Source organism: Columba livia, chromosome 3 (genome assembly GCF_036013475.1).
Source record: "Columba livia isolate bColLiv1 breed racing homer chromosome 3, bColLiv1.pat.W.v2, whole genome shotgun sequence".
Classification (NCBI taxonomy): Eukaryota; Metazoa; Chordata; class Aves; order Columbiformes; family Columbidae; genus Columba; species Columba livia.
The window spans coordinates 121,684,660-121,710,037 of NC_088604.1; the positions used below are offsets into that span (position 1 = coordinate 121,684,660).

The window sequence follows — 25,378 nt, forward strand, 5'->3', positions numbered from 1 at the left end:
TGCTTATGCTACCCAGCCGGGTTTCCACAGCTTGTTTGAGAGGCGTTTGCAGCCCCACAGCCAGGACCACCACTTGGTGCTGCTGCTCGCCAGTGGCTGCAACTGAGAGAGCCGTGGCACCGACGCTGGACGGAGTCCTTTCACACGTCCCGCTCGTTCCGGGTTTGGGAACTGTTTCCTAAAAGTGAGAAATATTGGAAAAATAGTTGTAGGCTGGAAATGATGATACAAAAGGTGAAGTTCAGGTGGAAAGCATAGAATTATCTGAATCTTCATTTATTTTAGTTTAGAATTTGTGTTGAATTAGTGGTTCTATGCAGATGAAAGTCTCAACTTGGCACATGCAATGTAAGCACTGAAGGGTTTTTGCTGAGGTGCAGTGATTTGTCTGTTTCCCTGGCTCAGCTGGTATTGTTGTGGCCAAGGTCCTTCAGACGTGGCGGTGAGCTGGTGAGCAATGCAGCGCAGTCCATGCCGCTGGGTAGCTGAAAACACTTGTGAATCAAACATCCGCATCTGAGCTTTCTAAATGTCTGATGAAATTTCACTGAAAGGAAAAGAGCGTCAGACTAAATCACAGGGCAGTTATTTCTAGAGAGGGGTGGAGCAGTGTTGATTTTGCATTATTAAGATATTGTCAAAGAAAATAAATAGGGATGCTAGAAGAATACGTGTGGGTTTTTTATTCAAAGCAGACAATGGGAATTGTTATTTATATAACGTGACTGTAGCGCTGGAAACAGTGTATTAGCTGATTAATAGAATGAAATTATTGTATAGCTTCATCTTTTAAAACAGTATCTCAGGAAGGGCAGGTGACATGGAGCGGGGGAGGCATCTTTTTCTCTCTTTGGTGTTCTTAGAGTGACAAATAATAATCGGTTCCTGTGTCCAAGCCATTAACAGGGCCTGAGAGCACAGTGGCTCTGTGTCCGTACGCAGTGACCTCGGTCCCACGCCGTCCTGCCGCTCCCCGGTGTGCGCGTCTGCTGCGACGGACCTGGGACCGGCAGCTTTCCACGCTGTGGCGTCTGACATGAGGTGCCACGCGGGCCGCCCCCGCGTTGTCCGACATGTGCCACGCGGGCCGTCCCCGTGCCGTGCCAGAGGCGCCACGCGGGCCGTTCCCGCTTTGTCTGGTACGTGTCCCGCCCCGTCCCAGAAGCGTGTGCCGGGCGGTGTGGGCAGCCGTCCCCAGAGCCGGCTGCGTGAGCCGGGGCAGAGCCCTTCCCGAAGGACTGAATGAAACGCTAATGAAAGGGTGGCACGCTGGGTAATTAACTCACTAAAGCGGTATCTTGAACACCAGAGTCTTCTTTCAGAGGTTGGCTTTTTACCTAAAATATTGTTGCCTTTGTAACTCTATGGTTTTGCTAGGAGCAGAAACCAAGGGCTTATTACTTCCCTAATTAACGACATAACCTGTAATTATCCAAAATGTTACGGGAGATTGCCACAGAACACGTTGCGAGCGGCTGAGTGGACACCTGACTGATGGCTTTGAACAGGAGGTGGATTTGTCACACCGAAGCAGTTTCTGCACAGCCCGGGTGGCCTAGTTCTGCACCGTGACACTGTCACGTCACCCAGGCCTACAGAAATGCAAAACACTGCTGGCATCCCTATAGCAACGACAAGTGGGAGGACGGCAGCGCTTGTGGTGGAGCGGGAGGGTGGTTCCCGCGTGGGCCAGAGCAGCGGAGGCGCCGCGGGACCCGCCTGGGGATGCCCTTGTCCCTGTCACAGCAGCCCCGGCTCTATGACCGCTGGTGCTGCCGCCTCCTCGGGTCTGTTCTCCTGGAGCACACGCGTAGCTGGTGGTACCTGGCGTATCCACATCAGCGACACAGAATCACCCTCCTCATTAAGTTTCTGAGCGTGGGACATAGAGGTGACTCTACTGTGCCTTTTTTTGTATTAGAAAAAACATTATGCCAACCCAAGATTTATTTTCCCTCCTGATTCCCTGATTTTCTTTGCCGAGGCTCAAGTTTTGTTTTGAGGCAATTAAGAGACACAAGTATTTGTGGTTAATAGCCAACATTAACTAATGAGCTAATGGAAATGCAGTCTTATCAATTAGCAGTTTAACACCAGTAGCTTTTGAATTCTTTTTTTGTCTACAAAAGTGGACTGTTTAAACTGCGCTTAACTTCCATGGGGTCAGTCGCAGCCTGATTTAAAGAGGTCCTAATAGTATTTAAGTTTGGAAATGACTAGAGGTAAATCAAATTTAGGTCATTTTGCTTCTGAATAAGCACTTGCACTGAGGGATCGAATGCAGTTCAACTAATCCTCTGGAAGTCAAGCAGTGACTTAATTTGGGTCATCTTTCCCGAGCATGTCTGTCCAGGTGAGGGCTCGTGCTGCTGTCCCACCCGCCCTGCTTTCCCGGGGTGCGGCGGTGTGGCGGCCGGCAGGATTAAACCGTTTGTGCCCCCTGGGTGCTGGCTCCTGAAGTGAGAAATTAAAAATATCCAAAGAAATGAAGTCACGGTCTGGATGAGGTTTTGTTTATTTCCTTTCTAAATAGCCAGTAAAAATACAGTGCATACCTTTTCAGAAAGAAAGCATGGATTATATCGGACAAGCATGTGAAGCATGCCTGGTGGAAACTCGCTTTGCTCTCCCTTAGGCTCTGTTTAACACCCGTGGTGCTGGGGCGGCCGCACGGCGCGGCCGTGTCCCTGGAGAACGCGCCTGGTGGGGGCGGGAGGAGCCCCCGGCCAACCCCAAGCATCCTGCCCAACCTCACAGCCATCACTTCTTGGTTGCTTTTACAAAACGCAGCGTCCTGATGTGCGTTAATGTACGTGGCATTTGCATAGCAGGCTGTTAAGTATTACCAAAAACAATTAGGTCTAATTTGCCACCGAAACAAAAGAGAGCACAGGTACATTTCACGATGTGCCTTCCTTTTTAATAGCGATTGCTCACACGGCGAATGGTAAAGTGTTGTCTTTCGTGTGAGGAGTTTCATTTATTAGTGCAAACTAATGGAATTCTGGCCGATCAATGAGGAGCCCGGTTCACCACAAATTAGGGATTCCTGCCAGCTGAAGCAGGGACCGGTTCTGTTGCAGCCCAGCGCAGTCCCCTCACCTGCGCGGGCCTGTCAGGGCCCTCGGCGGCGGCCGCTCCCCGGGGTGCAGCCCCCGGTCCCTCGGGAGGGACACGGGCTGCTCGTGGGAGGCGGCGGGACGCGGGTGTGAGGGACACCCGTGAGGTCTCGGGTCAGCTGCTGCCCGCACAGCCAGGGACCGAAGTGGCGTGTGCTCGAGCCCTTTTTGCTACAGGTTCTCCCCTTCCCTGCTGGGGTGCCAACAAGTTCCGGCCTCCAGTTTGTTTTTGTTGGGGGATTCCTCTCATTTTCCCTTCAAAATGGGTTTGTACCTGCTCTACGAGGCCACGTGTGCTATGGACTGGACAGAAATGCCCAATGCACCCAGATTTCCAGTGCAGTGAAAAACGCCGAGTCCTAGCGAGGTGCCTTGGCAGATGTTGTAGCTGACGCACCAGCCCACACGATTGCTGGAGGTCTCAAGGCTTCTGTGCATTTAAGCCTGTGTTGTGTAGTTCCACATAAGATTAATAAATCTGATGCTCACCACAGCAAATGAAAGACTGTTTAACGAAGCTGGTGGAGGTGCATCTAGAGGCTGGAGACCTGACGTCCCGTTTCTCAGCTGGCGTGGGAGGCGAGTCTCGTCAGAGCGCTTCGAGGTGACCGCTGGTTTGCATTTCGCTGCCTCCTCACTAGATGTCTCTGGGAGCAACGTGCGCGCTCCGAGATGCGTTTCCTGATAAATCAGAGGCACTGAGGTGCAGCTGGAACGGGGTCTCAGTAGGAGGTTATCAGCTGGTATGTCAGCACTGCCTATTCTGGGAACCCTACCCAATCTCTCCCCGTTTTCTGTCAGGTCAGACCTGCTATGCTCACAGTTTAGGATGCTAATGAAGCTTCCTACATCAATCATCAGCGTCCTCCCCATCTTCTCCTATATCTGGAAATGGAGGAAAGAGAAAAAAAAGAAAAGATAGGCTATAAACCATCCATCTAATCACAGGAAAGATGAGCACAGCTTCCTTCCAGTGACTTTAATCAAGCTGCTTCAGCTGGGCCAGTAAGTTTTGCTCATTCAGCCAAGCAGCCACATTTCTTATTATAATTGGGAATTATCTGATGAAGCTGCAGCACTGTGATCTGATTGCATCAGCTAATGCGTGAAGTGCTGATGAGCCAGTTTCGGCTGCGGACCCGTAGATTAGCACAGGGATCTCTGCCACGTACAGGTCCTGCCAGAGCGAAGGGAACAAACAGCTCCTCGAGTTCAAAGCCGGTTTATCTCCTGCAGACCACGAGTGCCTCTGCTGCCAGCAGGAGCCATTCCCAGCCTGCGCGAAATCCAGGAACGCCACCGACGTGGGCAGGGAAAAGGTTTGTCTGCTGTCACACAGCGGTAGCCCCGAGCAGCCCGTTCCGCAGGGCCGGGGCCACGAGGATCCCGGAGGGTCCGTCTGGTGGGACACGCTGGACACGCTGGGCTGAGCAGCAGGTGCAGCTCAGCACCTGCCCAGCGCACCTCACTCCGCTCCCCTTGCCTGCGCGCAGCTGGGAGTCGCGGGTCCCGTCGCAGGTCCCCGCCCAGGCGCCAGCAGGGCTCCAGGGTCCTGCTCACGCCGTGTCCCCACGCGGGACGCCGTGTCTCCACGCGGGACGCCGTGTCCCCACGCGGGACGCCGTGTCCCCACGCGGGACGCCGTGCCGTGGCTCTGCCTGCCGCAGAGCCAGCATCGCACTGGCAGCCCCAGGAGAAGCGGGGCAAGGGTTTCTGTTGTGAAGAGCTCATCAGCTCCCTGTGCCCAACAGGGCAGCAGCAGAAGAGCTCAGGAAATGCAGCAACAAGAGGTGCTTTCACACGGGCCACGGGAAGAAACGAATCTGAGAAATGTCCGAGAGCTGCTGTCTGCCAGCGCAGGGCCCGAGGGGACAGGGACACGGGGGAAGCTGGGGAAGAGTCCCTGCCTGTGGTGCTTTTCGGAGGACAGCGTTCCTCACAGGCAGGCACCACAGTCACGGTGCAGGTGGATCAATGATCTCAGCTTTGTATTCAATTTCCTGATGTTTTGTTTGTTTGTTTCCTAGGACTTTTGCAAGATGTAAACTATTAGCTCTGGATACACTACCGTTAGGATTAGTTCTGACCCTGCTGCTCTCACTAGTGACAAGGTTACCCAGACTTCTGTTGCATTTCCCAAGTTTTTTTGGCCTCAGAAACAACCTCCTGTGGCAAAGGGTCCTCCGAGATAATTTCACTGTGTGTAATAGGATTTTGTTTGCACTTGGTTTGAATGTTCTGCCCTTTAATTGTGTTAAATGTTGCTGTTTCGGGAGCTATCAGGCAGGCAGAGCTGCAGCTCTCGATGTGATTTGGGTAGACCCCTTGCCGTTCCGCAGCCCCTCGGCGAGGTGTGACATGCACAGACGTGCCACCAGCCTGCGGAACAGCAGCGCCGGGCACGTCTGGTGAGGAGACACGGAGCTGCGCTATTTGTAAGCCACATGGAGCTGCTCTATTCGTACGCCAGATCATTGATCCGAGAGTGAAGCTGGCTGCTGGAAGGGAAAAAGGAAAGCAGAGTCTCATCGTGAGGCGTTCAGCAACGAGCTATGCAAGACATAACCTCAAACCACAGGAAGCCCTGATATCCCATGAAGTAACAAATATTTTTCTATTAATACCAGTGCTTTTATTACCTCTTTCATCCTGAAAGAACACTAGTTGGCTTTTATGCTCTGCAGACTCAACCGGGTAATTACTTCTCCTCGCCACTGAAACACAAGATATTCCCCGAGATACGCGATGTGGAGGCCGACCCTGGGGATGGGGCACAGGAGGATCTCGGGTCGGCCAGAAAAGCCGGGGGCAGTGACAGGTCACCCACAGCCCTCACCGGAGGGGCAGTGACAGGTCACCCACAGCCCTCACTGGGGGGATAGCAACAGGTCACCCACAGCCCTCACCGGAGGGACAGTGACAGGTCACCCACAGCCCTTGCCGGTGGGGCAGTGACAGGTCACCCACAGCCCTCGCCGGGGGGATAGCGACAGGTCACCCACAGCCCTCACCGGAGGGACAGTGACAGGTCACCCACAGCCCTCACCGGAGGGACAGTGACAGGTCACCCACAGCCCTCACCGGAGGGACAGTGACAGGTCACCCACAGCCCCCGCCGGGGGGACAGAGCTGAGCAATGGCTGGGCCTCTGGCAGGGCGTGGGGCTCCGGGGCGACTGCAGACGCCGTGGGGAGCAGATGTTCCTGCTGGGGTGCCACAGCTTCCCCAGCACTCCCCTCCTCACCCGCCTGCTCTCAGACCCCTGCCCGCCCCCTCCTGCCCTGCTCTGCTCCCTTGCTCCCTCACAGTGCCTCCAGGGTCCGGGTGATTTCGGCAAGGTCCTGCTCTGGCACGGGACATCTGGTGGCTCTGCCCCAGCTGTCACCTCTGATGGCCTGGGAAGCACTGGAGTGCGGCTTCGTTAGCTCTGTGATGGAGACGGGCCTTCCTCGTGTTGCGGGAGGACTTTGGGTCGTACTGTTGCCTCCCTAAATCGCCGAGCTCCCCCAAAGCAGGCAAGCACAACTGCTTTTGCTCAAGCTTTTCAGATAGGGGAGACCTGGCAGCCTGCACGAGGAGGGTGCTCAGCTTTATCCAAGCATACAACCTTGGGCTGTTTTCGTTTATCTAAACAGATGCAAACTTATTTATATGCTCTTAAATCAAATGGGAACAGGCATAACCTAAACTACTATAAACTGTTTTTTACATGGAAATTGTATCAGCCGGACAGCCTTTTGAACCCGGCTACGAGTGCATGACTGGCAAGGAACAGTTTGTCATCGCTCCACGTGGCGCTGCCCATTAGCTGACCGAAGGCATCGTGCCCTTCGGCTGCCGGCCATCCGCAGCAGTGACGTCCCTGCCGCTCCGCGAAGGAGCGGACACGCGTCCCTGTCCCCCTCCGTGCAAAGGCGGTGGGAGTGACTGAAACCGGCGTCACCAGCAAATGGCACTGAGATGGGCAGCTCTGGGAGCAGAGGGGGATCACTCGCACGAGCCCTCTGCTCACGGGGGGGTCCTGTGCGGGAGGGAGGGAGCAACCACCCCTGGCGAGCAGCAGCGTATTGAATAGTGTCCTCCTCGCGGTTTGCAAAGAGGATGTGTCTGAGGCTTGCGGGTTCAACGGCTGGGTTAAGCCAGCCCCTCTTCTTCACAGGAGAGAAACCACTGCGCTCAGTCACCACCAGCCTGCCAAGAGCCTACGGCTTCTCATCTCGTACTTCAGCTGTGCTCAGCCCTGCCAATAAACTGCTTAAAATATATGTAAACCAGCTAAAGCATGAGATGAAAGGGTGAAACTATGTGTAGACAGAGGCTCGGGGAGATGGCACAGGAGCTGTGCTAAAAAAGTAGGGCCCTAGACTAAAGCCGGAGCCAAGAAAAGCTCCTGTCCTTTCTTTCTGGACTGCCTTAGGTGGGTCTTCAACAGCAGTTGGCTGTGTGAAGTGCAAGAGCAGCATTTGCGGTGATTCCGCCACACCAGTGCCCTGAGCTGGTCTCTGCACGGCGAGCGTTGCTCAGCCGCGATCTCACCGTGTCCTGCCCCTGCAGGTGTCTGGCAGGGCTCTGGGACAGCTGTTGGTCCCGGGTGTCCCCCATCCGAACCAGCTCGGGATGTGCCCACCAGCTCTATGCACGGCAGAATGGCTCGTGTCTACCTGAAGATGCTGCTCTGCATTGATCCTAAATATTTTTTTCCAGAGTTGAAAGTTCTTTGTGAGCATAATCTGCCAGTCCAAACAGAAGAAAATCTCTGTTTGGTCTGAAGAGCAGAGCTTGGCGCGGTTTGCAGGGGAAAATGCCAAGTACGCGAGGCTGTTTGCTCTCCTTTAAACAGTCACGACTGTTCCTTAGCTCCACTAAGGCACATCTGGCTGTCATCTCTGCACATCTGTATCCCGTGATTTACAGTTTTCTCCCCATGATTTATGTGGTTTTATGCTGTGATGAGGCTCTAGAAGGAACAAAAGAGCATCTTTGTGCCCCTTGGAGAGCCAGCTCTCTGGGAACCTTCCTGTGGGACCTCCTCTGGAGTCTGCAGCAGAGCCCGTCCCCAGCCCTCCCCGGAGAACCGTCCACACGGCAGCGGAGATGCAAGTGGCGCCTTGAGGGCATCTGTGTGCGTCACTAAAGCATTGCAGGGTGCGTCGGGGAAAGGAAGACCTCCCTTAGCACCCCTGCTCTTTTTCAGCCCCAAGGTGAGGTTTAACACACACCTAAACACCATTGTACTGATTGAGACTTATAAGTCAGTCCTGGTAAGTTTGGTCTGTATTAGAGACTGGTCCCTGGCCTGATAGGAAACAAGAGCTCCAGCCAGGCAGGCTTCAGTTGTTTCAGGGAGGATCCGCCATGCACGGGTACCCCAGCGCCAAGCGGAACCTGGGGGCAACTGCTGAGAGCAGCAGCAGTTCCTGTCCCGCCAGGACTGTAATTACACGGGACGTTTGCGCATCTCCTGTCTCTCCTCCTCAGCAGAAGGAACTGCAAAGAACACGTGGTGGTTTTGCCACCTGCACCCCCTCTCCAGCAGCCACCAGGCCTCTGACATGCGCCCTTGCTGACTGGCATTCAGGCAGTGCTGAGACCAACAGATTCATTTTTGGTGAAGAGGTGGCATCGGGTGGTACATAGCTATGATCTGACGACCTAAATGCAATGCAGTAAGTTCCCATGCCGTTCACCTATTAGGTGATCAAGAGATGCTCCTTGGAGAGTATTGAAGTGGTCAGAAGAGGAGCAAGGGCACAAGGAAGAGAGCGGAAGAGGTGACACAAAGCAAACTGCGTATTCAGAGGCATGTCAGTCTCATATGTTCTTTCTTTAGCAGTTGTTTTTTTTTCTTGCAGGAGGTTCCTATAGAAGATAAATTTAAGAGCTTTTTTCTCAGAAGAGGAAGATCCGTGGCGATTCCGTCCCTTCTGTTTCCTCCCGCAGACAGATTGGTTCACAGCCCGCTCCACCCACACACTGCTTTATCGGTGGGAGAGAGGAGGGAATTCTTCCCTGTCCTACGCTCCCCCGAAATGGAAACGTTTCACAAGCTGGTACTCACTATGCTAGTAAGGAATTTTCTAAATTACTTTGTGATTCTGAGTGGAAAATCTGTTCCTAAGCTTCGCAGGTATTCCCAGTCTCAGTTCTCCACACAGCGAGCTCACACCTTGGTGTGCCAAGCAGCTCTGCAATGGGGTGGAAAGGAGGCTTACGAAGGAGGGCTGAATGATGATTTTGCAATGACTCTCAGGGTCACATTTTCAGCAATTACAGACTTCAAAAGGACATTTAGGTTCAAAAGGAATACTTTGGGAGTATTGTCTCAGTGCTCTGCCGTGTCAGCAGCGGGGACGTTCACCCAAGCCCGGCTGACCGCTCTCGCAGGGCACCGATCAAGAGCAAGCCCGGGGCCGGGCACGGCCTCGTTCACAAGCCGCGGTGCCTTAGTGCAGTGTTTGACAGCGCTGCAGGTTTCGGAGTTGTTTACCATGGGATAAAACCTGCCCTGCCAGGGGGAAGGGAGTGTATCCTCCCGAGAAACAGCCCAAACCATAACACATCTTTCATAGTTACACCTTAAGAGTGTTGTTCGCTTTATTGACTGTCTGGATGGGAACTGGCTCTGCCTACCTGGGGCCAACAGGGACACCAGCATTTCTAAAGTTGTGCTTAGGAGCACAATTGATAAATCTTTAAGAGTAGTGTAGAAAACTGACATCCTGATTGCGTTCAGAATTGCAAGCAAGCCTTGGAGGAGAGGTTGGAAGCTGAGTGTGTAATGAGGGCTGACCCCAGAATGAGCCCCCCCTAACAAGAATGGTTAGAAACTGATCAAAAATATCGAGAGAGATGTTTTATTTTTGTGTCTGTGTGCAGCTAGCCACAGCAACTCTTGGTTAACGTTCAGACCACAGGAACAGATGTATTCAGCTTCCTTGCTGTCCAGCTGAAGGTGTTTGGCTGTGCCGGGCAGGACGACACGCGGCATCTGCTGAAAGAGGGTGCTGGGGTGCTGCTGGGCCCGTGTCCCGCCGCCGGGGCCTGCCTGGTCGCTGCCTCTGCAGCCGCCTCGCACGGGCTGCGGTCACGCACGGCGCGAAGAGGCTCCCCAGGTGAGGGTCGGCAGCGGGCGGGTGCGGGAGGAGCAGAGCTGCCGTGTGCTGCGAGTGCAGCTGCTCAGCCGCGGCACGCCAGGGCCAGAAAGTGCTCTTCGTGTTGCTGTCTGCAGCTTGTTTTTTTCTTTTGTCACAAGTTATTTTAACTTGAAATGTCTGAAATATTTTTGGGGAGTTTCTGTTCTGTCATTGCATCAATCGCCTTTGATTTAATTCAGTGTGTTTGCACTGCAGACAGCACTGCCCATGCTTTCACACCCTCTCCTGTCATTGATCTCAGCCAGCGCCTGTCTGTGTTGTCAGCTCGCTTGCTGATGCTGCTTTCGGGATGTTGGCACCGGGGAGCTGGGGGGGCCCGGGAAAGGTCCAAAACGGTGGCGCTGGCTTCAGAGATGCAGGGCTCAAACCCAGACTCTGCCAGAGGTTCATTCTGTGTCCTCGGGTAGATGTCACGTAACTCCAGAGCCCCTCCTGAAGAGCGGGGATAATGGTGCTTCCTCACAACTGCAGGCCTCACAGAGACAGATGTTTCCTCGCCTGTGCACAATACGCTGGTTTCAGCGCAGCCAGCGGGTGTTTCTGTTAATACTGCAATAATAATTGTGACTTTAAACCGGGAAGGAGGGATGAGGGGTTCAGATCAGCTCAGGTTTTTCACGGCAGGAGCCCAGGCGGTGGGCGGATGTGGCTGTGCAGGGTGTCCTGTGCCGCAGCCCGCGGCACCGCTCCCCAGCGCTGTGTGAACCCTGTGCTGGTGCAGCCCGCCCGGCTCGCACCCGCACCCCTGCACCCGTGCGCGGTGCTGACAGCCCGAGGGACCGCTGCCCGCAGGGACATCCGCCCCGCCGGCTCTCCCATGGGTCCTGTCAGAAGGGCAGGGGGAGTGGGTGTTGCTCACCCGGCAAAAACCTCAGAGTATGAGAAAGGGAAAAAAACCCAAAACACGGTGAGAATCCTCCAGATTATGAGTGCGTGGAATGCAAAGGAATTGCACTGCGTTGTTTGGGGGTTGTTTTAAACACTGCAACAACGGATAAAGGTTTCAGCCCAGAAAATTCTGCTGACAGTCCCTGTTCAGGCCAGGAAAAGCAAGCTAGAGCGAGGGCTACAGCTGCGGCTGTGGAAGGTCTGTCACCTGTGCACAGCAGGGTCTGATGGAACGATGCCTGCAGAAGCACGAGGCCAGGAGCGGGCTGTACCTGCAGCCGAAGCCCCTGCAACCGTGTGCGGACCCTCGTGTGTTCGAGGGGCGATGCACGCAGCAGCAGCACCCCGAGCCCGGTGCACGCAGGACCACCTCCTCTGTCGCTGAACCACACTCGAGGGAGGCCGTGCAGCTGCAAGCGCCGTGCGGCCGGGGCTCGGGACCCGCTGCCCCGCGGCGGGACAGCCCGGGCACGGGCGGCTCCAGCTCCCGCCCCTCTCCGCCCGGGCAGCCGTCCCGCGCGCCGGCGGCCGGGAAGTTTCCGTCCGTCCATCCCTCCATCCCTCCCTCCGTCCGTCCATCCATCCCTCTCTTCCTCCCTCCCTCCCTCCATCCATCCCTCGCTCCCCGCCCCGGGGCCGCTCCGCGCAGGGGCGGTGGGCCGGCCGGCCGGCGCGCAGGCGGCAGAGGCGGCGGGGGGCGGGCGGGGGCGGTGCTGCGGCGGCCCGGCTGGGCTCGGCGCGGCTGGAGCAGCGGAGCGGCCGCGATGGGCGCCTCGGCGGCGGAGCGGCGGCGGCGGAGGCGGCGGGGGCAGCTGCTGCGGGGGCAGCTGGGCGCCCTGGCCGCCCTGGCCCTGCTGCTGGCCGGCTGCGCGGCCGGGCGCGGCGGTGAGTGGGGGCCGGGGCCGCTCCGGGGGGCGGCGGGCAGGGCGCGGGGCCGTGGCGGCGGGCGGGGTCACCTGCGCGGAGGTGCCGCCGCTTCGGGGGCCGGGAAGGGCAGCCGAAGCCCGCGGGGGCTGGGGGGGCCGGGGCTCCCCGCGGGGGTCCGTACCGGGGCCGGGGCCGGGCCGGGGTGCTCCGAGGGGCGGCCGTGGCCCCCGGCAGAGGAGAGAAACTTTGCGGGAGCGAGCGGCCGCGGGGCCGGGGCCACGGGCGGCGTGCGGAGCGGGGCTCTCCGGGCTCCCGCTGTGCGGGGTTCCCGCGGCGCTGGGGGCGGCCGGGGCGCGCTCCCCGCTCCGCGCGGAGCTGCCCGGGGGTCCCTGCCCGGGGGTCACTGCCCGCCGGTCCGTGCCCCTGCCCGCCGGTCGCTGCCCGCCGCCGTGGGCTGTCGGTTCCCGCGGGGACGGGGCAGCCACGATCCCGCTCTGGAGGGTTTCGGGGCAGTTTGAATGGGCTCCCGTGTGCCATTTTGAGAGGAGAAGGGTTTTTGGAAGAGTGACACTCGGTCTTGGGTGTTGAGTGGCCGTCTCCTGCTTCATTTTGCAACCAGCTGTACAAAGACGGTGACAGCAAGCAATTTGTATTTTGCATTGCAAATATGTGAGTGTAAGCAGAATTTATGCAAGGCTTATTTTCCTTTAAGTGAAGGAGAGCCTACCCCTTCATGACTTGAATTTGCTTTTTAAATAAACAGATGTGTCTTAAGGGTTTTGCAGTGTCCAGCATGGTGTGAGGAATGCTCTGATACTTGGGAAAGAGCATAAACACCAGCTAAGACTTGAACACAGTTTTTCTTATGGAGTATAAGAATGCCTGGATGGGTTTTTAAGATTTGGGACTTTAATGCCCTAAAATTAATAAAATTTTCTCTTTTTTTTATACATGTATTCTAAAAGTTATGCTAGTTTTTCATGAACATGGTGATTGCTTCTGAGAAGTAAGGCCAGGAAAGACAGACATGAGCACCGTTGTCAGTAAACAGGGGTGTATGCATGTACTTACGTAAATTTAAGCCTACCCACACAGTATACACAGATGTGTGACGCTAATACCGTCCTTCTTTTATGTAAACCCCAGAGACCGCTGGTGGGACGGGGCTTCCTCTGTGGGCTCTGCCCGTGGCGCCGGGCCAGACCTGTGCTTTCTGCCCGCTCTGCCGGTGGGAACCAAGCTGTCTGCAGCCTGTTCCCCGGCGGGGCAGGCGGGCTGCGTGCTGCTTGCCTTTGCCACATGGTCAATTGTAGATTACATGGCAAAGGCAAATTTCAGGCCTGTTTTAATTGGGGATCAGAGTGCACTCTTCTTTCTGATGGGTAGTGGTGATTCCCGTCTCATCTTTTGCTCTCCTTGAACGCGGTTTTCCTGGTTACGTGGAAGGGAGCTCCGTCTGCTGAGTGAAGGCAGCGCGGGCTGTGAAAGTCCACACGGCACATGAACCTGTCCGTGCTTTGCCTGAATTGCTCAAAGTGTTCCCCAGACAGCACTACTAACTTTCATCAGGCCTCGTGCCATTTTGCTTCAGTTGGGGAGAGTATCTCGTGCTGTGATCAGAGTTGCTTTAAAATTAATCCGAGAGATGAGAAATAGCGTTTGGCGCAATCGACGTGGCACGCTGCGCGTCTGCTGCCGCGCGGAGCTGGGAGTGACGAGAAGAGTCGTTTCACAGGTGGAGGTTTTCCACAGCGCCCACTGCATCCGCCGCCTCTTCATGGATGCGCCTGGGCTCTCCTGGGAGCCGCGCTTGCAGCCTGACGCTCTCCCGGTTTGTGTTTGTGTCACCATTAGATAGGAGGTGGAAAGAAGCATTTCAATTTAGTGATTTAAATATTTTTCTTCATATAAGGATGTGTGGTTTAAGATCAAACGCAAACTTTGACTCAGCCGCAGTGCATTTATATCAAATGGCATCTCCCTTCCCACTCCTCTGGCTGGGTGGCAGGGGGTGGCAGCCTTACCCTGCACTTCTAGAGCCGTTTTCACTAGCAAGGAGACGTGGTGTTCGGAGTAAAGAACCGGGGCTTTGACTCGGCAGCAGCACAGGTGATGCGCAGCTCCGTGGTGCCAGTGAGACCGGTGCTGGTGGAGAGCTGGGCTTAGGCTTTGCTGGGAGACACTGGAGCGCTTGCTGCTCCTGAGGAGCCTGTGCCTTGATACAGCCCCGCAACCCTGGGCTTGAATCCCCTGTTTCTATGATGCCTTCTCACTTGCAATGCTACTGCTTTTCGTAGTCACGGTCCCATCCTCAGCCACCGTCCCTGTGTGAGCTGAGGGGCCGCGGGCTGTGTCGGGGGAGCATGGCTGCCCGGGTGGTGGGTGGCCTCTGTCTGCAGAGGGGCACGGGGTGCCCAGACCCCCCGGGAGGGTGTGCGCGCTTGTGTCTGCTGCAAGAAACAGGCTGGAGCTTTGCCCAATGGGGCGGGAGCTACAGCATTTAATAGATAAGCCATCTGTGGTGGGTGACTGCAGAGGATGTGACACAAGATGTGGATTGCTGTTCTGGGGGCTCCCGCTGCTTTTCTGGGTGACTTAAACTCTCCATATCTCGCTTGGCTGCGTCTGTAAAACAAGGCCTCCTTTTTAAGTTGCTTTGGGATCTCCTGGTGCTAAATGATGTGCAACAGCAAAGTGATATGATAATTTTTGTGTGAAGGTAGTTCCAAAGATCTTTATGTTTTCAAGGTTCAGGCTTTCAAAAATGGTGCAAATTAAGAAGAAATCCAAGTTCACAAAGCTGATCTGGGCAGTGAATGTACAGCTGGGGTGTGTCTTTCTCTTGTCCAGGCAGTGCGAGTCCCTGGTTGCGCTCTGACATCAAGGAAGGCACGCTGGTAAATCAGAGGCGCAGAGATCAGACAGCCCTGCGGACCCAGGGTGCAGCCGCCAGCCACCGGACTGCGTGTGCTTTTCGGTGTGCTGGCGGGACCGGAGCCGAGGGAGAGTTACAGAAACGTCTCGTTAACTTGAGCAGCGTGAGTTGCTTCCAAAACTCTACCTGACTCTGCCATCCTTGCTGAAAGAGCCAAACAAAGCATGATTCCCCCCGTCGGTCTCTTAGATTCTCTCTTGCAAAGACAGGGAGGAGTGGAGAAGGGACTGCTTCGTTATATGAGACCATCTTCCGAACTGCGATGATTCAGGTTTTTCAAGGGAGGCTTCTGAGTCAAGCCTTCTACCAGTTCGCTCTCGCGGACAGCAAAAATAGCAGAGGCATCAGTCAGTGGGATTTGTCTGTTCTTTCTGTGTATGTGTTTTTGGCAGAATGGTAAGGAAAAGCTGGGTCTGATCCTGCAGCCCTTACTCATGGGGATGTGTACATCCAAGCAAATGGAGTTGCCTGCGTGATTAAAGCCTGGAAGATTTGGGTTGCTTTTAAGTCTTGTTTTAACTTGACGGGAGTGACGTATTCAGCATGGCGGAGCAAGGCTTGCCAAGTACCTTTTGACTGGCTCTGAGACTTGGTCCAGATGCAAAGCGCAGGCTGTTTTCACAGGACTGAGAGTTGCCCAGTCCTTATCAGGGGCTGCATGGGGTTGAGAGCATCCGTGTCACGACAATACACCTACAGAAAGCTCCTGGGTGATCTTGGGTGGCATGAGGGGAGACGGGCAGCAAAGGTCCCAGCGTGTCCACCTTCCACCCCCACGCGGGCCGTGTCCTGGCCGCGCTGCCACGGGCCCTGCCTCACAGGGCTTTTCCTCACAGATCTCCTTACTGCCAAAATATCGGTGAAGAACCTTGGTGTGACGGATCCTGGTACTCTGGCTGGGAATTAAGTGAAAACTCCCTGATTTCATTTGAATGTTTTGGTTTGCGCAAACCAAGAAACCCAAACCGAACTTTAGAGGTCATGCAATGAAAGCACAAAAGCAGTTGTTTTCTTCACCTCTTCAGTGAAGTATAATCCCAGCCTCGGCGAGAGTAATCCTAGCCCAGATGTAGTGCTGTAATGGTTGGACCCCTGGATATGGGAATTTACCCTCATAAACTAGGGAGTGGCATCAGGCCAGAGCGTGGTATGTGACCTCTTTGGCAGGGAGCTTGTTTGGCCTTGCAGGAAATGACTTGTTCATTGATTTAGTGCTCGTTCAAGGTCCCGCAGAGGGAAGTCTCCGGAGCGGCTCGCGGGTGCTGGCAGGGTGAGGCGTGTGGCGGTGCCTGGACGGCAGACGTGCTCGGCGTTCAGCATCTGCTGACGGCAGCGGCGGAGCCGGGCGGTGCACCCGGGGCGTTCTGCCTCAGGGCCTCCCCAAAGAGCTGCCGTAGACGTCCAGACCTCCGTGCCTGTCAGCGTTTGGAGTCCACTTAATTAAAATGTTACGGAAGTGCTGGGATGCGTGCCAGACCGGTCAGCTTGCCAAAGTTGGGTGCCTGAGGTAAACTCCAGCACGCCACCTAAAATTACAGGTCCTGTTCCTCAGTCTGCGGGATGCTCGGGAGTTTGGCGGGTCAGGAAGGCAAAAGGTGGCCGGCCGCGCGGCGGTCCGTACACTGAGCGAGCGGGGCTGCGAGGCGGCGGGCAGCAGGGGGCTCAAGGGCCGGTGTTTCCCGGGTGCCCTTTAGGGACGGTGGGCTCGCTGCTCCACGTCTGCCCGCGCCGTCTAACCGCGGCTGCTCCGTCCCGCCCTGTGTGCTGCTTGCGGCTGCTCCGTCCCTCCTCGCCTCCATTTGGTGGGCTCTGGCGTTTCGGTGGCCCTTGAGACTTTTCAGCAAGCTAACCCAGCAGAACACTAGCCCGGGATAAATGAGATCATCTGCCAAATTAATGCACTAAACTGACTCGTTGAGGACTCTTAAGAAGCCAGTGCTGAATGGAGAGCCCTCGGGTGGTGGCCGTGGTCAGGCTGGCAGAGCTTGCGGCAAGGCGGGCATGGTGTTTAGTTTTCTCTGAGCCCTTTTTGAGTAGTTCCCTCTTGTTGCTAATCCTAAATGGTCATTAATGTTGAGAAGGCTGGCTGGTGACCTGTCCATTCTAGGTCCAACGCGCTCGCAATGAAGGGGTTGGTGGGCCCTGCCGTTTGTTGATGGGGCAGGTACTCACGTCTGTAGCCTCGTGGGAGTGAGACAATGACAGAAGTCTCAGGAGGTCCGGGAAATGCCCTCGCCGGGCAGCTGGCCGTGCTGGCCCTGCTGACTGCGCCAGGGCGTGTCTCTGTGTCTCTGTGCTCCTCTCTTTACATTGATGGCAACTCTGTGGTGGCTAGAAAAGTGACCTTTTTTTTTTTTCTTTTTATCTTCTGGTTTCTGTGCCTTTGGATTTGTTTCAGTTACCCTTTCTAGCTTCCTGGTCGCAACAAAGCATGAAAAACGTAGTTTTCCTAGAGCCTTCCCTAACAGGAGACTTGAAGAAAAGAGATAGATCTCATGGAAACCTGTCACCGAAAACTTTGGACTTCTGTTTTTCCAAAGGAAAAGCACGCCGGGTTCCTGGAGCACAGCGCCCGATGGATGCGTCTAGTTAGTGCCATTACTTGGAAGCAGCAGGGCTTCCTGCAGTTCTGCAGAAGGCGGGTTTGCTCCGCAGGCGCGGTGATAGGTGCTCCCTCGCCGTGGCGGGCTGTGCCGTGCCTCCTCCTCACTGCCCCGGTGCCTTTCTGTACCAAAAAACCCAACCAGAAACCGTGCTTCCTTTTTCCAGCCTTGTCTTCTGTGCCCTTCTCTAGACCAGTCTTTAAGCACGGGATTTTAAAAGGTGCTGGGGATTTTTAAAAGCTTTGTCCTGCTCTAGATTTTGCCTTCAGTGTCACAAGTCCAGTCAGACCAATGCCAGAAGCCGTTGTTAACCTCATCCTGTTTGTTTTCTGCTGCTGTGGCTTTATGGGAAGCAGCAGTGGGCATGGCCAGGTGCGGGCAGGATCTTTAGAGTCCTGCCACTGTAACCATCATGTCCTGTAGACATGCACTAGGAAGAGTAAGTTACACAGTGAGTAAGTCTTTGTGGCTGGTCTGGAGCAAAACTGTGATACTTGCAGCATCAAAGGGAAATCCTGTGAAAACGAGAGTGGTAAATGCGTGTAATTCACAGCTCCTGAATGTATTCTTGGCTGACCCTGAAGGGAGGAGGGTGTTTTACCTCCACCTCTCCGTGGAATCATTGCCGGGCTGTCGGAGCCTCCTCAGGCCCTGAGCAGCCTGTCCTTGCGCTATTTACTGCCAAGGGCGTCCTCACTCGGGATTTTGCAATTAGCTGCTTGAAGCCCCTGAGGAGTAGTTCCACCTCCCTTTATCTTGTTCTCTCAGCAAAGTTTTACATTCTCTTTTCTTGCGTCGCCTTACACAGAAGGTCAAGTCTCCACAGCAGTCAGAAAAGTGTCTGTTCAGGTGAGACTTAGATGTGATTTTGTGAGCTTGGAAGTCGATAGCAGTGAAACTGCCTGGATGTGGAGATGGTCAAGGGCCGCGACCCTGCACCCGGGGGTTTGGGAGGGCGTTGAGGCCTCCATCGCTCTGGCGGTGGAGCCAACCGCGTCAGAGGAGCATCTCTACCTCCGTAAGACGTTAAATACGTGCAGTCAATGTGTTCGCACTGTAGCGTGGCTACATTTCAGCTTAACACTCAGATTCAAAAATAAAATGGTATAATCTCTAGACGCTAAGCTTTTCTTTAGGAGCAGGCTGAGAAAACTCTGGAAGTGAGGGGATTTCTCTGTGTGTTTGATTTTTTAGTGTTAAGGAAGGAAAGGGAGCAGGATAGGATGTTGCATCCAGCAGCAAGGGCTGAAGAATAGAAACCCACAGTAACTGGAGACAACCCCAGGCTGGATTGAAAGCTGACGCTTGATGTGCACTAAATACGTTTAAGCTGATTTTTTTCGATACTGCTGCCACTGGGAGCACTGCACAAGGGTCCAGAGAGAGGCCCTGGGGCTTGTTCTTCTGAAAAGGGAGGCGTTGAAGAGGAGTCCAGATGTGGTGTCCAGGGAGCAGGCTGTGTGGGACTGTTTGCTGGGACTTGGTTTGCCTTTTATGGACTTTCTCGGCTAACAGGGGCTGCTGAAGAGGTGGGATTGGATGTCATCTGCCCGTAAGCCTTGCCTGTGGGAAGCAGATAGTCCACAAGTCCTGTCCGCATTGTGAACTGCCCGCAAGTGCAGAGGATGGGGAGCGTGTCTGCTGTCACGGCTGCCGCTCCGCGGGCTGCCTTCGGCGCGGGTGCGAGCGTGGGGACGGGGATTCACCTCTGATAGAAGAACAACGCTCTTGTGCACAAGGGAGCGTCAGAACTGGTTTGGAGGCACACAATTTGTTGTTTTGAAACATTCCTTTGCTGAGCTGTGAGCTGAGCAGCTGCGCGAAGTGGCTGAGATGCACAGCCTGGTCTGACCTCTCTATACCTCCAGTAGTGTGTGCAGTACTTTGGCTCGCAGCCGTGTTTGTGTGTCCATAGGCAGTTGGGCTGTGATCCAGGGGGTGAGGGCTTGACTTGCAGTGTCCGAAGTAATGTGGTTGACTTCAAGTGGGCTTGCGTGTGCACAATGTTAACCAGATCCTTCCTCAGTCCATGGCCAGGAAGATGAGGAGTAAATGAGGCAAGTAAGCAAGTCCTCCAATTATAAAGTAGGGAAGCTGAGGTGTGAGAAGAATGTGCAGGGCTGTCCTGGCACAGGAGTGGCAGAGCCCCAGGTGGAGTGCGGATCTGCAGATGGGTTTGTGCATCAGCGCACTGCGTGTTGCCGTGTCCCTGCAGATCAGCCGGGGAGTCTCCTGTGGCCCCGCGGTGGCTGAGGGATAGAAACGCACAGCCAGGGCGTTCCTTCTCTGTAGGCACAGCACATCTCATCTGCGACAGTGGCAGACGGCGAGAGAGATGTGTTTGGAGGGTGCTGAGCAGGCTCTTCCGATTAAAGCTTCAGTATGCCAGGGCTCATTCATCCTGAGTGCTCGCTCCGGCTGCAGGCACCACCTGTCAGAGGAGAACCGCACATGAGCTGGAGCAGCTGATTAGGAAGGAGCCTGCTAAAGTCCAGGAGAAGAATCTTTTTGATATGCAGGCCAAAAACATGCTAACTGAACTACAAACAACTGAAGGATCTGCTATTAAAATAATTCATTTCCATTCAAAGATAGACTTGGCTGTTTTTTTTCCCTAAGATGGCCAGAACATCCTGTAACATAAAGCAGGAGGAGAAGCAAGCCTTACATGGACATTCCTTTCTCTTCTGAGAAGATGTGCCCTCCAGTGCTCAGTGTACCTCTTGCTGATAGTCCATTGGTATTTTGTTGCCAGCTCACAGCGAGAACAGGACAGAAAGAAACTTTTGAGATGAACACTGCAGGCACTGCGGCAGTGCAGCAGTTCCTTTTGGGGGAAACACGAACATAAGCCATTTCCATTGACGTTACACACAACGACGAGGCTCACAGCATTTGATTTCTGCTGTTAAAAAAGAGCAGGTGTGTTTGGTGGTTGGGAGTAGAAAGGAGCTGTTAGGTGCCGTGCTTTGGTGCGGGTGAGGCCGTGCGGGGCAGGCGCTGGTGCGTGTGGCGCTCGCCGCTGTGCAGAGCGGTGCGCGGTGCCGCGGTGAGGCTGCGCAGAGCCCTGTGCGCCGCCGGGGGGGCAGCCCGGCTGCCGTGGAGCCCTCCCAGGGCTGGCGGCTGCTGGGCGGACCAGCCCCTTGGTGTAACACACGGTGCCGTTTAAGGATCTTTCGATTGAGCGCAGGTCGCATCTCACGTCTGGGTGCGCAGAGACCATCCTGCCATGATACAGAGTGTACTGGCTGGTGCTGGGGCCATCGCAATCCCATTGTGAAAACCGAGCTAAAAAGACCCTTATCCCAAAGAGAACCCAGGGAACCATCTTGCATAGCTTGCTGTGGATACGTTTGTTCAACAGGCTGCATCTGTTGCCCTCATGGCAGGGTACCGCTTGTGTGGACTCCTCCTCAGAAAGCAGTGTTGTCGGAGGGGAGGGTGGAGGAGAGGCGATATTTAAAAAACCCTCAAGTTAATTTTACTGCTGGCTAAAAGTAAAATAAACTAGGAATTTCACGTTCTTTGGATTTATTCCTGTGCTAAATCAGAGGATGGCTGCAGGCCGTGGCGGGGAGGACGCTGCAGGCCGTGGTGGGCAGGATGCTGCAGGCCGGGCTGGACCGCGGGCACGGGTCGGGACCTGGTGTGGTGAGGGCGAGCGGGACAGGGACAGCCCCGCGGTGACAGCACAGTCTGAGCGTCACGCTGGGGCCTCACCCATGGAGGTAAATCAGCCTTCACGGGGAAGCTCTGCCCTGGTTCTGCTGCAGAAGAAAGTCTTTCACGGACAAGGTAGTTTCTTGCTAGGATGGATCTTGATGAGAGAATTGGTCTTTTTTCATCTTTATTTAGGTCGTGTCTAGAGTTTCTCAGCCTTAGGAGCTTCCTGTGATGAAAAGCAGGAGACCTGGCGACTCCGAGCCCTCCTTCCATCCATCCTCCTTCCTTCCTTCCATCCATCCATCCTTCCCGCAGGAGGGTGTCAGGTGTTGGGCTGCTCGGTGCCGTGAAGGGCGCTCAACTGGTGATGAAAGCAAGCTGAGAGAAATCCGAGACGACTTCGGAAAGATGATGAAACTTAAAAGGAGAAGGGAGAAAAAAACTATCAGTCACCACCCATTAATGTGTGCTAAAGTTAAAATCCCTAGGGATTTTGCAGCAGCTAATGCATAACAGACTGTAAAATGAAACGACAGCATTGGTGGGTTTGTTTTTAAAGCCTTGATCATAAGGCTATTGTTTTAAAAATAACAAAGGATTTTTGTTTCGTTTTAGTGAAAAAATATATTTTCCAGGGGATGCATGAGTTGTGTTGGTCCCACTACCTGTACTAGGTGCACATTTCCAAGCTGGGTGGCTGTTTGGACGGGGACATGAGGACCTGAGTCACAAATGGTTTAAATTGACTTTGGTGGCACGGTGCCAGCTGACACCAGCTGAGAATCTGGACAGAACAACTTGTCCAAGGTCACCTCCTGGGCTCATCGCAGAGCAGTGAATTAAACCTGGGTCTGCAGAGTCTCACTCAGGGTAAATAAAAAAGTCATACTGCTCCTTGGAGGGTCCTGCTGTTCTTAAAGCCTTATAAAGAAAGGGAGCGTCAAACACTTGGTTCTGGTATGATGTGGAGTACTCCCCTTTTGTGCCAGGATCTCTGGTTAAAAATAGAAACTTTTTCTTTTGCTATGGTATTATATATTTTCTTGAAATACTCTGGAAAGTTGCAGTTTGGGATTTCACTAGAAAGATGCCCTTGCTGTGTGTGAGCGGGGGACTAGGCTGAGCTGGGCCAGGCTCATGTCTCAGCACAGCCGAGATGCACCCGGCCCCGCGGGGCCGGGACGGTGCTCCCTGGAGCCGTGCGCCCGGCGCCGGAGCTGGCCCGTGCTCGCTCTGCCTGACCGGGGGACAAACTCCTCTGGAGGGCGAGGTTTCCCGGTGCGGGTGCTAGACATACGAGTTAGTTCTGGAGAGCCAGTGGAATTGCACAAAATATGAGTATTAATGATGATTGTACTCTCCTCCTGTATGTTACCAGGGCTCTTCAGGAAAGAAATGGACCCAGTGTTTCCAAAACTAGAGTATGTTTCCTACATGAGCTGAAATGCGGGAATTTACGAAGAGCTTCCTGGTGGTGTCTAGAGATTCTTTTCCTTTCCTTTTTTCTTTTCCTTCCCCCCCGCCTTGAAGAGCTGTTTCGGTAGCTGTGCTGTCGTTGCGGCTGCGGGCTGCGGTGCGCTGCGGGCTGCGGTGCGCTGCGGGCTGCGGTGAGCTGCGGGCTGCGGTGCGCTGCGGGCTGCGGCGGCCGCGCGCCACTGCACCTCTGGGTCTTGCTGGGGCAGTCCCACGGCTGCTCTCCTGCGTGGGGCTGCGGGACATGGCCCGAACGGTGCAAGGCGGAATCAAGCAGGGTGCAGCTGTGTTCTGCACCCATGTGCTGAGAGGAGCTCGGGCTTTACAGCCCACCTGCAGGAAAGAAGGACTGACTCTCAGCCGGAGAGGAAAGGACAAGGGACAGCCTGAGGTGGCTCAGTGGTGACACCTGTTGACTGGGAGAATGGCCGTTGTGCCGATCTGAGCGTGGGAGGACCCGGGGAGGCAGGAACAACGCAGGTATTTTGGTGTGATTAGCACTGCCTTGTATCATGGGTGTGACAGGGAATACAGGAGGCAGAGTCAGTATCAGAAGAACCTGTCGTGGGGGGAGGCTGCAGCAGGACACATCTTACTTCTTCCAGACAGACGGAGCCGCCAATTTTACTGTGGCTGATTACCATGCGCCTTCTTCCAGTTCCGCCTTTCCCATGGCTGTTGGGCTTTGTCCCTCTCTTTCCTGATTACCAGATTTATTTCCAGATATGTTTACTTACTACTAATAAATATCAGAAAGAGATGTCCTGGGGCTTCTATATATATTTGTCTGTAATTAAGGTAGGATTAATTGCTTGAAACTGTTTTTAAGGGCCCGTTATGAGATCAGCAGATAGAAGCATGGGATAAAATGCATCATGAACGCATTATGTTATAAATAATGGACACAGCCAGTGCACAGGCATCCCTGAAAGATAATAGCTCATTCAATATTTAATTAAGTGGGTACCATAGGGAAAACACTCTGTGTCACCAAGGTGATTTTCAGCCTGGCTTAGTGACACACAGATGAGTGTGAATGAGGGCAGAAACCTGCACGCAGCCGGGGCCCATGGCAGGCACAGTCCCCGGGATCGCAGGGAAATGTTGGTTGGCTGGAGACCTGGCGAGAAGGCGTAATGCTGGGGGTCGGTGCTGGTGGTACCTGGAAGGTTTGTTGTAACTGGTGCTCTGCCCATTTTCTTGGGACAGAGTGGCTGATGGGGCAGCACAGGAAGCCTTGTGCTGCTGTCTGCTCCGTAGAACCGGGCTGTCCAGGGGAGCGCTGATGGGGGTTCCCCGGGCTCCGGGGCCCATGTGCCTGTGCCCAGCGTGTCGTGGCAGCTCCAGAGCAGATCGCTCGCCGGTGCAGGACCACGAGCACCTGACTCGCCGTGTGTGGGGCACGAGCCTTCACAGCCTTTCTCCAGCTCCTCCCTGTGGTTCCTTCCATGGCGCTTGCTACCGGGGTTCATTTTAGCCCCACGCAGAGGGAACAAAAGAGGTGCGTTAGTGCAGGGAATTCGGTTTCCTGGGCAGGAAGGCACAGCATCAGTCGCCAGGCCAGCGGCTGCCCGCAGCGTGTTCTGATCTCTGACGAAATTCAGGTCTCGTGGGTTTTCTGAACAGACGCAGGAGAAGGGGAAGCGCTGCCCATCTGCGATGCCTAAATGCACACCTGTGTCCCGAACCGCTCCTTTCACATTCCCGTCTCTGCCACGCTCTCGTTTCACGGTGTGTGAACTGACCTTGCCCAGCGCGGTGCAACGAGGCGCCGGGGGGCAGGCCCGGGCGATGCGCGGGGGCGCGGGTCCGGCCGCCCCCGCCTGCGCTCTCGGGGGTTTCTCTCTGCGTTTCCTCGCCTGGCTCTCGGTGGGCGCTCCTGGATTTCACAGCACACAGAGTGCTGTTGGGGAGCAAACCCACAGCCAGCGTTGTACGGTGCAGTTAAACATCAGGGCCAGCGTGTTCTGCGGGCCGGGTGGTTGTCTCCACGTGGCAGCGTCCAGCGTGTTTCCAGCGCTGTGGGAGCAGTAAATAATAACAATTAAACAAACAACAGTTACAGATTTATGGAGTGTTGGTGCAGGGAAACACAAGGGAAAAGAGTTGTAAGGCAAAGGGAAGGGCGAAATAGTCTTTTAACTTGAAAAACATGTTTGTATTGAAATCAGACACAAAAGCTCCCTTTTTCCTCTTGCTTGTTTATTTTTGGGAGATCCATTTCTTTACCTTTTGTGGAGAAAAGCTTGAAAAAAATCCCTCTTTTGTGATGGCTTCCCTATCATCAGGGCGTTCTGGTGTGCAGATACCAGACTGGGAGCCAGGCCTTACCACAGTCTTTATTTTTTTTCATTTTTCTGTTTTTTTCCTGAAAGGGGTGGCTCACTGTAGTGCTTGCAGCACGCGGCTCGCTGGCGGGACACGGCAGGCCTGTTCCTCCGTTCGCCGAGGGAGCAGGATCCGCTCCTGCGCCGTGCCTGCCTCCCGTCTCTTGAGTTTCTGGCGTTGGTTGGCTCTGCAGCCCCAGGGCCGTGTCCCGCAGCGCTGCCGGGGTGTTCTGTCCTGCAGGGCTTCCGGGGTGTCCCGTCCCGGTGTCCCGTCCCACAGCGCTGCCGGGGTGTCCCGTCCCGGTGTCCCGTCCCACAGCGCTGCCGGGGTGTCCCGTCCCGGTGTCCC

The 25,378-nt window shown here is 54.9% G+C and overlaps 1 protein-coding gene across 20 annotated transcripts in view; it reads left to right on the forward strand.

Moving 5' to 3' along the window:
• The first annotated feature begins 11,863 nt into the window (after positions 1 to 11,863).
• LOC102089333 (sodium/potassium/calcium exchanger 3) overlaps positions 11,864 to 25,378 on the forward strand; it is a 208,563-nt gene continuing 195,048 nt past the window's right edge. For 18 of the 20 annotated variants that reach the window (XM_065059490.1, XM_065059491.1, XM_065059484.1 and 15 more), the window contains exon 1: positions 11,867 to 12,046. In XM_065059490.1, coding sequence (XP_064915562.1) covers positions 11,926 to 12,046 — 121 coding nt within the window. In that variant the 5' untranslated portion in view covers positions 11,867 to 11,925. Of the gene's footprint in view, positions 12,047 to 25,378 lie in introns of all 20 variants that reach the window. The other 2 variants (XM_065059513.1, XM_065059501.1) reach the window with 2 other exon arrangements.